At 39.0% G+C, this 14,260-nt stretch overlaps 1 protein-coding gene across 1 annotated transcript in view; it reads right to left on the reverse strand.

Annotated features, from left to right (window-relative positions):
• The window catches only part of Bap170 (Brahma associated protein 170kD), a 557,627-nt gene that overhangs the window by 244,065 nt on the left and 299,302 nt on the right, over nucleotides 1-14,260 (reverse strand). The window contains exon 11 of the mRNA XM_090388941.1: nucleotides 9,831-9,966. Within this exon, the coding sequence (XP_090245067.1) occupies nucleotides 9,831-9,966 (136 nt within the window). The remainder of the gene's footprint in view (nucleotides 1-9,830; nucleotides 9,967-14,260) is intronic.

Raw genomic sequence — 14,260 nt, forward strand, 5'->3', positions numbered from 1 at the left:
GAAAAGGAACAGGTACCTGTTGATGAAGGAGACTAATAAATTGGAATGTGAAACTGCATTCAAGTGGTCACCTGAAACTGCACAGAACTAATTAAGAAGGGGAAATGATCTGGAACAGCAATTAAATCAAAGGCAGCAGTGATATCCAGAAAGATAATGACAAGTTGTGCCTTTTGATTGAAATCCGTCAAGAAAATTTCCAAAAGATTTGTGACAGTAGAGATTCATTATTTCCAGTGCATTATTTGGAAACTCAACCAGAAGAATTTGTTGGAGGAGGACAGGAAGTAATGCTTCTTTATATAAGCTTTAAAAGAGAAAAGGAGATAAAAATGGGACAAAACCTTTAAGAGCTGAAGGATTTTTAATTTTGTGTACAGAAATACCATAAGAAAAGAGCCTACGTGCTCCGGATTCATAATGCGAGAAAATTTTATTTGTTGCACAGAGCATTAAACTACAATACATAAATAAGCTTTCAGCTGGATGGCAGCCTTCATCGGATTAAAATACTTGAATGGCAGTTAGAATAGAGATGCACTGCCAGGATGGTGCGTGAGGCACGTGGTTAATTATTTGTTGATGTTTGTGGCTGTGACGTATTGTGGTGACGTGGCCAGCGTTTGTCTATGGATAGAATTACTGACTCTGTGATGGGATTAACTTGACAACCACTGTTCCTGTTCAAAGAGGTGTCCGAGCATTTTATATTTAACGATTCCAACCAGGTACGCCTCAGGTAATGGTGGGACCTGTCCACAACCACGACCTCGCGGTGTGGGTCGATGTTTTGGTGGGTTGTCCAGACATGCTCGGCGATAGCTGAGTGTTCCACATCTGCCAAACGGATCGCCCTTTTATGTTCTGAGAGGCGTTTCTCGAGTCGACGTCCAGTCCCTCCAAAGTAGCAGCTCGTGCAGTCACGGCAAGAGATGCGATAGACCAAACCGCTCTGTAGAAGGGTGGGGACAGGTGCTTTTATGTTGGAAATGAGAGAACGCAGTTTCTTGCCTGGGAGCTGGATGCACTTTATCCCATGTGATTTTAGGATTCTACCGATCTGTTGTGACAAGTTGGGGTAGTATGGGATGAATGCCCTCGTGGATGACTCGTCACTGTTGGCGTTGCTGTTGGTCGTCATGTTGTCGCGTGCTTGTAGATCACACCTGTCAAGGACGTCGATAGGGTAGCCACACCTCGTAAGGTCTACTTTGACTCTGGTGACCTCTTTGCGTCTTTCATCTGCGGAGCTGGAGTGTGTCCAGGCGCGAGTTAGCAAGGTTCGGGCAGTGGAGAAGAGGTGGCCCCGTGCGTGTGCTGACCGGAAGTTGGTAAATTGGCCAGCACACATAGGCTTACGATAAACTGTCGTCTTCAAGCATGTGTCTTCGCGCCGGACAAGTGTATCTAGGTATGGTATAGAGTTGTTCGACTCCAGCTCAATCGTGAATTTTATGAAGGGCGATAGTGAGTTGAGGTGGGTTAGGAGTCGCTGACCTGAGTCTCTAGGGATGACTACGAAAACATCGTCTACATAGCAACACCAAAAGGCGATGTGATCCGGTGCGTGTGTAAACGTACGTCCCTCTAACTCCTCCATTACGATGTTTGCTGTGACCGAGCTGACAGGGGAACCCGTGGCTGTGCCATGTATCTGCTGGTAGATTGAGTCATTAAACATGATTGCACCCCCTGTTAAGCAGAGTCTGAGGGCGGCGGAAATGTCATCAGGCGTCAGTCTAGTTCTGTCGCTAAGGGTTCCATCATTGTCCAAGAGTTGTTTTGCACAAGAGATGGCAAGTTCCACTGGGATGGAGGTAAAGAGTGATATGACATCGAACGATGCCATGACTTGATCTTGCGAGATGGATATAGTGCGGATCCTTTCTAAGAACTCAACACTGTTGGAGACGATGTAGATGGTCTTGCCAACTAGAGGAGAAAGAAGTCTCGAGACAAATTTAGACAGCTCGTAAGTCGGTGATCCACAGCAGGATACAATAGGTCTTAGAGTTGTGCCTTCTTTATGCACCTTCGGCAGGCTGTAAAACCGTGGGATCTGACACCCGGAGGCAATTACGGGTTGACTGTGTGATTTTCTCTTGTTTCAGCCAAGTGTTGATGAGGATATTCACCTCTGACTCCCATCGTTCCAAAGCCCTGTTGGGGTTGACGGTTAAGGGTTTGTAGACGGTAGTGTCTTGTAAGAGCAGTAAGGCTTTCGCCATGTAATCAGTGCGGTTCATTACAACCGTACGACGGCCTTTGTCCGCCGGTAGAATGATGATGGACGTATCCTGTTTCAGTGCCTTGAGGGTAGAAATCTGTATACGGCTGAGGTTTGAAGAGACGGGGCGAGCATGGTGTAGAACTGCTGCAGTCTTTAAGTGGATTGTGTTGGCTACATCTTCTGGGAGGCGTGATAAGCTTGCTTCCACACCCAAGGCGATGTCGGTGATCGGTGGGTGTTTTGGAAGAACGGCAAAGATTACGTCTACATAGCGATGGGATTACATAGACGTAATCTTGTTCAGATTACGTCTACATAGCGACGCCTTTTGGTGTCGCTATGTAGACAATGTGTTTGTAGTCATCCATAGAGACTCAGGTCAGCGACTCCTAACCCACCTCAACTCACTATCGCCCTTCATAAAATTCACGATTGAGCTGGAGTCGAACAACTCTATACCATACCTAGATACACTTGTCCGGTGCGAAGACACATGCTTGAAGACGACAGTTTATCGTAAGCCTATGTGTGCTGGCCAATTTACCAACTTCCGGTCAGCACACGCACGGGGCCACCTCCTCTCCACTGCCCGAAACTTGCTAACTCGCGCCTGGACACACTCCAGCTCCGCAGATGAAAGACGCAAAGAGGTCACCAGAGTCAAAGTAGACCTTACGAGGTGTGGCTACCCTATCGACGTCCTTGACAGGTGTGATCTACAAGCACGCGACAACATGACGACCAACAGCAACGCCAACAGTGACGAGTCATCCACGAGGGCATTCATCCCATACTACCCCAACTTGTCACAACAGATCGGTAGAATCCTAAAATCACATGGGATAAAGTGCATCCAGCTCCCAGGCAAGAAACTGCGTTCTCTCATTTCCAACATAAAAGCACCTGTCCCCACCCTTCTACAGAGTGGTTTGGTCTATCGCATCTCTTGCCGTGACTGCACGAGCTGCTACTTTGGAGAGACTGGACGTCGACTCGAGAAACGCCTCTCAGAACATAAAAGGGCGATCCGTTTGGCAGATGTGGAACACTCAGACTGAGCATGTCTGGACAACCCACCACGACATCGACCCACACCGCGATGTCGTGGTTGTGGACAGGTCCCACCATTACCTAAGGCATACCTGGTTGGAATCGTTAAATATAAAATCCCATCACAGAGTCAGTAATTCTATCCATAGACAAACGCTGGCCACGTCACCACAATACGTCACAGCCACAAACATCAACAAATAATTAACCAGGCGCCTCACGCACCATCCTGGCAGTGCATCTCTATTCTAACTGCCATTCAAGTATTTTAATCCGATGAAGGCTGCCACCCAGCCGAAAGCTTATTTATGTATTGTAGTTTAATGCTCTATGCAACAAATAAAATTTTTTCGCAGAAATACCATGTATCAGGTAGCTAGTTAATTATCTTTTACGTTGTGTTTCAAAGTTAAAGGAATTGATGTTGGCTGCAGAATTGTTGCCAACACAGCAGACTCAGGTAGTTTTGGAAATGACAGGGGGAGAATCTGATCTGATGATATTCTCCCTCTCTATACATACATACAGAGGGAGGGAGGGAAGGGAACTGCTGCCCAAGTGGTAACAGCACTTCATCTTTAGTTAATCCCTTCCACTGTCATTTTTTCCCTTCTTCGTCTTTATTCATATCAATTTCAAATTTGCATACAATCAATAATGAAAATGCGACAATCAATTATTTTGACTGTTGTCTATAATTTTTCCCATAATAATTTATTGATTACATCTTATTGGGACTGTTTCCCCCAAGTGATCTGAGAGACCTTTATTTGGGCTGTACCACCCTAGGTGACCCTGAGCCTTATGACTTGGGGAGAAAACAGCCCTATAAATAAAGTTGAGCTGCATGCCCAAGTGAAGCAATTGTGCAATGGAAGGATTACTTTTTGGTACAAATTTTTAACAGAAAAATCCTAAAAGAAAGGAATTTTTGAATTTCATCCCCTTTTATGTCTCACAAATTTGGCTATAGCTATCCTATAATTTTAAACACTGGAAATGGGAACAATTTCGAGAACTATTTTGTTTTTTTCTCTAAATAGATTTTGTTTCTTTTTTAACATTGTAGAAAAGTGGGGATCCCATCATAATTTGGAGAAGTTAGAAATTTCAGCCTTTTTTTTTTGAAGATACGCTACTTGCAATTCAGACTAGCCATGCAGAAAGAAGGGAGATAACAAGGTTAATGGAACAGAAATCAAGAATATGCCAAAGAAAAACTGTTAATAATAAACAGCTTAGAGGAAATACCAATCTGGTTGTGATTTCTTCCTTATTACAAGAGAAAAAGGATGACTAAATTTTTTATAGCTTAAAGATAGTATGCTATGGTGTTGAGTGTTAAGATTTGTATGACTCCCCCCCACTTATGGGGGAGTCAGTACAAACTCTATAAAGGCCAGAGATGGTGTGAGTTTTAGGGGAGAAAAACTTTGTGGGGAAAAGTGAAAAAGGGAGCAGGGAGACAGATGGCAATGTGAGTAACAAAGATATAGAAGGATGGATGATAAGACTTTCCACCTGGAAATAGGAAGCCCATCCTCCACATGGAAAGGATTGTTTAGAACAGAAAAAGATTTGTGGTGGTCCACCAGGTGAAAGCGTTGGGATGGAAAGTGGGGAATGAAGGTAGGGATCGGAGGGGAGTAAAGTAATAGGCTCAGGGCACCCTATGTATTGGGGGGAGAACACTGTGGGCATGCAATTTTTCTTTGTTAGTAATCCCACACCAGCAAGGCCAGCTGAAGCTGGTGTCAGCAAATTCCATGTCATGTGCCAGTAGAGGATACATGAAGCCGGCAGAGCAGAGAAGTTTCTTGGTAGGTTGCCCCCACTGCAGCCTAATTTGGGGATATACAGTAATACCCCGACTTACGCTAGCCCGACTTACGCGGTTCTTGATTTTTTCGTTTGGCAACGCTGCCGCCCACTATCTTCAAGGTCGTTTTTCATATGTTATCGATATACGGTGCGACGGCGGAGAATGAGAGCGAAAGATGAACAAAATTCAATTTTGCTGCTTTTATGTTTTTTATATCAGTGAAGGGGAAATACATTTCACCATAATAACGTAAAAACCAACACAATTCCAGCTATCGGTATAATCGCAAATGCAATTAGATCGAGTTTACTACCAGTTTATAACAGATTTCACTAGCAGAAACGCAACTGGATTTTTATTGTTTTATGGTAGTAACCCCTAGAAATGTGAGGTGCTAATAGCGTATCTCTGCCTTTATGGTGTTGTTTATTCAGTTGCTACATGGGCGTAGCTTTGTTTATGCGTATCAAGCGTGCCTCCTCGTTTTGTAATTGTGCTTTATTCCCTAAAAATGAGTGAAATACTTAATTAAAAGGTGTGAAAAGGAAGCGTCCTGTGAAGACACTGCAGATTCAGAGAGAAAAAGAAAAGCAATTACTGTATCGATAAACAGAGGCGGACTGGGTCAAAAATTCTTACCCGGGAAAATTTATAGTGGCCTCATACTATGGTTTATGGCCAAAATCACACTGGCCCACCGGGGTTTCCACGGTAAGGCTTATGGTCAGTCCGCCGCTGTCGATAGAGAAAAAATATGAAATTGTGAAACGCTTTGAGCGAAATGAAAGACCATGTGATATTGCACGTGCTACAGGCCTAAATGAAGCAACGGCGAAAAGCACATGACAATTGCAAACTTGACAGGTTGAAAATTGAAAAGGGCTCAATTGTAAAGGGCTTAAAAATTTTAGAAAACATAGACTTCAACGAAGAACGCGTTATAGCTACAAAGCAAGGAATAAAAAATTTATTAGCTTGCTACGAAGAAATTCTGCGTGAAAAAAAGAACGCGCTGTGTCGTCAGACGAATTTGTTAGATTTTATGAAGCCATCGACATCGAAATAACTTTTTAACGTAAGTCATTTGATTTTTTAATACGTATTTTGTATTAATATGTATAAAGAACTGCAATTTTATTAATATTTTTCCTCAAAACTAGTGTTTTTGTTAGTCCTTGGTCCCAATTAAGCAAAATTTATATGTATTTATATGCAAAGTTGTACCCCGACTTACGCGAATTCGACTTACGCGATTTTCGTCGGACCCACCTATCGCGTAACTTCGGGGTATTACTGTATATATATACAGTTAGTCCCTGACTTACATAAACCCTAGTTGTATAACTTCGGGTTTACGTAATTTTTTTTAAATCATAAAACCACTTTCTGTATAATTTTTAGAACTGAAGCCGAATGAAGGAACAATAAGTATAAGTTTTTATATTTGTTCCCATACAAACTATGTTGGATAATGTTGGATAACCTGTGGCATAACTAAAATCTAGGTAAATAACAAGCGTTAACATTTCATCTTCTTCTTTAAAAATTCTGAAGAAATATTTGAACACAGGTGAACTACTATAAAGTGCTTCAGAGAAATCCCTAAAACATTCAGGGGATGTGGATTGCGTCTCATTTCTTCAGGGAATTACACTCTAGCCCTTTGTCTCCACATCCTTTCCTTCCTTTCTTTCTGGATTGTAGAGTAAGTTCAGTAAGTTTAAGCTAATATACAAGGGGGTATTAAAAGTGTTCGTACCCTGACCTAGATAAAATATCAGTAGGAACATGCTGTTTTTAATATAAGTTGTCTACATATTCAATAACTAACATGTGAAATTTCATTCCCATAGGTGATTGTACACCAGAGGTGGAGCCTGGAATCTGAGGAAGGACGCTATGGTTGATAAAGTGGAGTATTGAGCAGTGATCAATTTGCTCAGGACAAAAAAGCTCAGGAAATTTACGAAGAAATTAAAGCTATGCATGGGCAGAATTGTCCATCCCATGACACTGTAAAAAAGTGGAAAAGGGAGTTCCAGTGCAGCCGTACAAGTGTCTTTGACAAGCCAAGAGAAGGAAGGCCATCAACATCCACAGACAGTGAGGCGGTTACAAAGGTTGTAGCACATCAGTCACTGGTGATGAGTGACAGATGTGTGACAATTCGTTTCATCGCAAATGCAGTGGGAATTAGTTATGGGTCTGCACACAGCATTTTAATGACCATCTGCACATGTCTGACGTCTCTGCACAATGGGTTCCAAGATTGCTGGCACCTTTGCAGAAGCAATGCTGAATGCAATGTTCTCGCCAACTGTTGGATTTGTGTGCGGCTTCGAACTACTACAGTACCCACCCTATTCTCCTGACCTAGCACATTCAGACTTCTTGTTTCGAGAAATGAAGAACTCATTGCATGGACGCTGCTTTGATTCATCTCAGGAAGTCATCAATGAAGTGGAATCATGGTTTCAGGAAAAAAGTACAGACTTCTATGATCAAGGCATTAAACAACTGATCCATAGATGGGAGAAGTTTCACCTTTCTAGGGCTATTATTTCTAGGTAAGGGTACAAACTTTTTGATACCCCTCTAGTATATACTGTTAACACTAGACTACTGTGCACAAATTCATCACAGAACCCACATCATTTCAAATTATTTATCAGCAGTGAATATTTCTGTGGTGGATACATCTGAAGTGAAACTGCATCGAGAAACAAATTAACAGGATTCTTCCCTTGTATGCCAATAATAATTAGGACAACTGAGATGAGCAGTAGTCGACTCAATCAATTGGAATTCTGTCAGAAAAAGTACATATGGTTTGGCAGGCTGTAAGTGACACTGTTTCACAAATGTTCCACGTATATTTGTGAAATGAAGGAGGAAATATTTGGGATGTTTTAGATCTTTTTGCAGATAAGTTTGCTCTATTATTTTGACTATTCATGATGTGTTCAGTGGTAAGAAAAGGCGGAGAGGACATGTCAAATAAAGTAATAAAATTGTTGGGTAGGGCATATGCACAGTAAGGCATACCCGGTTCCTAACAATGCCCCCCCCCCACATACACACTACTCAGATTTCCTCCAGTCACTATCTGGCAGAGTAGAGCCAGCGCGATTACACACTAACTGACCTGGAAGCCTCCTAGAGAGTTACCAATAGGTTCGGTCCGGTGGACTATCTAGCAGCTGGCCTGCGAACACTGTTTTAGAGCTGTACCCTCGAAATGTAAGGAAGATTGTTTCTGGCCATGATGCCGATTATAACCTCAAAGGACATCATTCATACTGCATGAGGGAATAGATTGGATAAGGTTTACAGGAGTTTTGCTCTGGAGACTAAACATGGGTTCCCTCACTTCAAGCCTTCAATAAGCAAAATGATGGCATTGTACTGGTAGATGATTGTCATCAGCCTAGTACTGCCTGGTAACAGAAAGGTGGCATTTCTCCATATCATGTGGACAAACCCCCTTAACCTCTGCTTACATCAGTTCACACTTGGGTAGTCCCCTATAATATATTAAGTGCCGTATGTCAGGATTGGACGTGGGGGTACAGGGTTACTAATAGTCTCACAGTCATGAAGGCGCCTCCGTAGCCAGGTGGGAGGAGCAGCAGTGCGTAGCACACGCTTCTTGATTAGACCAGGGTTCGAGCCCGTGACCATCAAATACGGAGGGTGTGGAAAGGTCAGAGAATGACCACCGCATATCCCCGGGGCAATATGGCCTTAGTTGCTAATGCTCCTAAAAACCAAATAACAAACATAACAGTCATGAAGGTGCAAGCAGATTTCGTTGCTGCAGAATGACTGGACTTCATTGAAATTCGGTCCACCTTGCCTTATGCGTCACCTGAATATAAGTTCAAATTGTGATTTAGACACCCAGTTAGTAAGCCCAGCTTGTCATGCCTGAGAGAATGTCTGCGCTGCCTCAAGGACCGGGGTATTTTCAATTTTAATCAATATTTTGGTAGATAACACGATTTTTTTAGCTCTGTTTATGGAGTAGTGGTTTATATTCAAGTTGAAAAAAAAAAAAAACATGGAATAAATAAATGGCAAGGCAAATTGGCAATGTTTTAAACATGGGAAGTTCTCATGCTGCAAAGTAAAGTGATGTGTTGTAATGCTTTTTTTTTTTTTTTTTTTTTCAATTAAAGATTACCCATGTCAATTTCAAATGAGTGTTAAATAGATGAAACCTTTTTTAGAAACAGATAACGTCTTTTCTGTCACTTTTTTTTGGCCATAACACAAAACACCAGCTTAGTGTTGTGTTTCATCATACAAAAATCCTACAATGCACAAAACAGAAACTACTAGCTATAGAGAGAACCTAGGTGGAACATGTACTACCTAGTGCCGAGGTTATGCACTAAGAAACACTACTTTTTCAGCCTCCCCCCTCAAAATTTTTTAAATTTAAATTTGTTCTCTTTCTCCATTAACAATCATTATCAAGAAATTTTTCTCAAAATGATGTATCATACTGGAATATCATTTAGATGTGTTCTTTGACAAATTATGCCCTGACAAATTCTATCACTAAGTGCCCTTTATTTTTTAAAGACAAGATAAATTTTCAAACGAGTTTTTTTTTTTTTTTAATGATCCTGATTCCTTTATCAACATTTGGAGAAAAAATATATGCAGTAGGTATTAGTACAATATATTTCCATGTAATAAGAGTGAAATTAATAAAACTCTCACCTATAGATCTGTGAACACGAACTATTTTTTCACATGCATATCTTCCCAAATCAGAGAGATTATAAAGAGTTTCCAAAGCATAAGTTAACAACATAACATCACACACCGTAAGTAAAGATACCATCTTCTCATAAACCTAATTAAAACAAACAAACAAACAAACTTCATAATTTATATAAATAATTTCATATAAATAAATAATAATCACAATTCCAAATTCTGCATGAAACTACAGGTATAAATGCAACTCTTTCTAATTATGTTAAATGTAACTGATTGGAAAATCTAATCTCATGGCTTTTGCATAAGGATGGATGTGAGTACCTTATGCCTTACTTCAAATAACACTTTATTAACAATTTCTGTGAAGAATGTTGCGTAAAAATTACGCTGTTAAAATTATATCACTGAAACTGTTGAAGAACTATACTGCTGCTGAATTTCAAATGTATAAAATATGCAAATAAGTATCCCAAGAGAAATTTTCATAACAAAACTAATGGATCTGTCGATAATAGGCAGCTGAATAATGACATTCCTTTCATTTCTGAATATCAAAGCTAATTTCACTCATTACAACAATGTGAACAAATCTATCACTTAACATTATTTTACCTACATCTCCGTCCAGGAGGACAAATTATACTACTCTGCATTTTGAAAAAAATTCACTGATGTTTTCTCAGAAAAGGGTGTTTCTGAATAATTTTCTAATGCCGATTTCAAAAAATGACATCCATTATGTTAGGTTTTTTCAAAAATAACAAAAGAAAATTTGATTTTTCACAAATCTTTATTAATTTTGGCAGAATTGTGCACTGAAATTAAAACAAAATGCTACTTTTACCAGACTTTTAAAATTAAATACACATTGAAAACTTTTAAAATTAAATACACATTGAAAACTTTTAAAATTAAATACACATTGAAAACTTTTAAAATTAAATACACATTGAAAACTTTTAAAATTAAATACACATTGAAAACTTTTAAAATTAAATACACATTGAAAACTTTTAAAATTAAATACACATTGAATTTTTTCAATTAAACACTCATCTCTCATTTTAAAAATTGATTTATATATATTATTCTTTACGGTCAAATTTTTGTTTTTGATTTTCTTGCAGTTCCTTTTATTTTACAGTCCCTCTTGTCTATCCAGCAATAGTCAGCTGTCATGTTAACATTCCACCTGTCCTGGTACCTCATCTGCATGTCTTTAATGTCCTAGTGAAACCTCTCACCCTATTCTTCAATAACACTTTCTATATTTTCTCGGAAGCAGTCAATATGAGAGGTGTAAATAATGTACCTTGAAACTCATATTGTAACACAGCTTCTTGAAGTTTGCCGACATATTTTCATCTACATTCTTGCAATCTGAATTATTGCTGTTTCCTAAGAAGTTCTCAATAGCACACATGGAGCTAATCCATGTATCTTTTTCTCTTTTATTCATAGTTCCCTCAAAATCTCAGTTCCCCATTAGTTTGTAAATTTGAAGTCCAACAAATATACCTTGCTTTACCTTCCCTTCGGTGATCAATGGGAATTTAGTACATAGGTAGTTGAAACAGAGACTTTCCTGGGATAAAGATTTCACAAACTGTTGCATGAAACCCAGTTAGATGTGCAAAGGTGGAAGGATGACAGTTTTGGAGTTTACCAGTGGTTTATGAACTATGTTCTTCGATCCAAGCAAAAAACTGCCCCTCTTTATCCAGACCTTGACATCCCAGTGTTTACTCCTTGCCTGACTGTCTCACACACAAAAAAAGCAAGGTATTTTTATGTAGCCAGATTGCTGTCCAAGTAACATGCCTATCACTTTAAAGTCAGCATGGACCAACCAACAATGTTCATCATACTTAAAATAATATTTTAAGTATTTTTATATTTGCCAACAACTCTTCAGGTTCTCTATGTTTCTTTCAAATGCACTGAGTGAGCTACTGGAATTGACCCATATTTATTTCCATTGTGAAGCAACACAACTTTAAGCCTCCTCTTTGATGAGTCAATAAAAAGTGTCCACTGTGTAGGATTATACAACTAATTTCTAAATAGTTCATTAAGTCATTTATATTACTCCACAAAACCATAGAAACGTCTTCAGAAAAGAGGAAGACTACTAATTCCCATTCTATGTACTATGAGAAAAATGTCCCATGTGCTAGAAGATTTTTTGACTTAAGTCTAGAAACAAGGAATTACACAAATTCCTTCAGTAAATTTAAATCACTTACCAGATCATTGAGTTGATGCTGTGAAAACAGTTGAGGGCTGGACTCAATGTTTCCAGGCATGTAGACTTCAGTTTTGGCACTCTCTGCTGCTATATTCTCTCCAGAATAAGTGGCAGGTTATCATGTGAGACTGGTTTAATGGCGGATAGAATATTAGGATTTGCAATGCCCTTACTTTTTGCACTGTATCCCTCTGCATTAACTGAACAAAAGTAACAGTCATCATTGTGGTTTGTAGACTCCCACCAAATCATGGGAATTACAAATGGCATAGCCTTCTTTTTACCATTTTTTGACAATTTCAGTGCTTCATCACAGGTTAGACAAACTTTATGTAAAGTCCATTGTTTATCCTCGTCACTGAATTTGAATTTCTTTCCAAAATAAGCACAATACACATTTCTTTTACAAATTCTGTAATATCTTGCCTTTGGTTGTGGGCTATATAACTTCCAGAGTAATTACAGACCTATTAGTTTAACTTGTTCCGGAGAAAATAATGGAGTCATTGGTTAAAGAAGCATTGCAGGATCATCTAGATAAAACTGCAGTTATAGTTCAGACACAACATGGGTTTGTTAAAGGGAAGCCTTGTCTGATCAATTTGATTGGATACTATGTGGTCACAAAGTAACAAAACATATATGATTTGATTTTAGCCATTTTATGAGTAGCCAAAAGTGTACTTGTCAATAGTTTTTCAGCATTAGGAAAACTGGACTTGTGGTTGTATTAGAAATACAAATTCATAAGACAAAAATATTACTGTTCATTGTGACTAAGGGTCAGAAATCTTTATCAAAGAGGGAAGATGGAAATTCCTACTGTCTCATAAATGTAAAACCTAATATGATACTGGGTGAGTTGCTTCTGATTCAAACCCCACTATTTATGCACAGAGGAACAAATGCTTTCATACTAAAATCCTATTGAAAAAAACACTACATTAATCTCAACCAAGTAAGATTGGTTGACAAATTAATAATTTGTTGTTAAAAGAAACACTGTATTTAAATAATCAGTGAACACTATGAGCCAAGGAATAAAATAAATAAAAATTATAATAAAAAGAAAATTAAAACATGTCTGAAACATTCTCGCAAAAGCAAGATCCATCATTAAAGACAAAGATCCCTAAAACCTTCCCAGTTGTATAAGCTGAAGTCAAAGGAATGAACTCATAGAAAACACCTAATAGTTTTTAACCTCAATTCTCCTATAACTGAAGAAGCTATTCTAATCAAAGAGGTGCAAAGCAAGTTAATAGATGCTGATTAGAAACAAGACAAATCTTTTTGAAATAACACCTTAAAAGGGGTAAGAAGTGAAGTGGCACAAATTACTTAGCAGCACAATAGCTCATAACATTGAATTACTTCAGGGTTAAAGAGGACAAAGCGAATGAAGGCAAAAAGGAAAGAGAGAACCGCAGAACATCATCGTGCGCTTGTATTTCACTATAAGCTTGGAGAAGGAAAGATATCAAAGGAAAGTAAAATGAATGGCAAGAAAGTTTAAAGGATTTGACTTGGAAATCAAGGTGTGTGACAACACTTCCTAGTATTTCAGGACCTGAATAATGTAAAATAAGTTCAAAACTTCAATTAGAAAGAGAGACAGTCATGCAATTCAATGTTTGGCCTAAATCTTTTCGACTTCCTTGTTCTTCTTTTTACTTTCCTCTTTTCCAATGTGTGTTTGTGTGTCACAGGCCGATATGACTGTGATGAGTACAATAAACAACCATAGAGAGAAACAGAGTAGACCAGTAAATCAGAATGTCCTACATAATAGGGAATTTTAACTTTCCAGATATTGACTTGAACGTGTACGTTAGTCACTCCCACACTAGCAAGACGTTTGTGGATTTACTGGATTGACTGTTTTCTACAGCATAAGTACTTGGCTGTTTTCTACAGTTGGTATATTGCAGTCCTGCAACATATCAACAATTCTCAAGGGGGCGGGGGTGATAAAGGGTGACATGAGTAATTGCAGACCTGTTAGTTTAAGTTTTATTCCAGGTAAAATAATGCAGTCACTGGTTAAAACAGTAATGTATGACTGCATGGGCAGGAATGCAGTTATATTTCAGTATGGGTTCATTCAATGGAGACTTTGTGTGACCAATTTGATTTGGTAATAATGCAGTCAACTGGTTAAAACAGTAATGTATGACTG

The sequence above is a fragment of the Mastigoproctus giganteus genome, chromosome 14 (assembly GCF_048544385.1).
Source record: "Mastigoproctus giganteus isolate SK-2022 chromosome 14, ASM4854438v1, whole genome shotgun sequence".
NCBI classification, from domain to species: Eukaryota; Metazoa; Arthropoda; class Arachnida; order Uropygi; family Thelyphonidae; genus Mastigoproctus; species Mastigoproctus giganteus.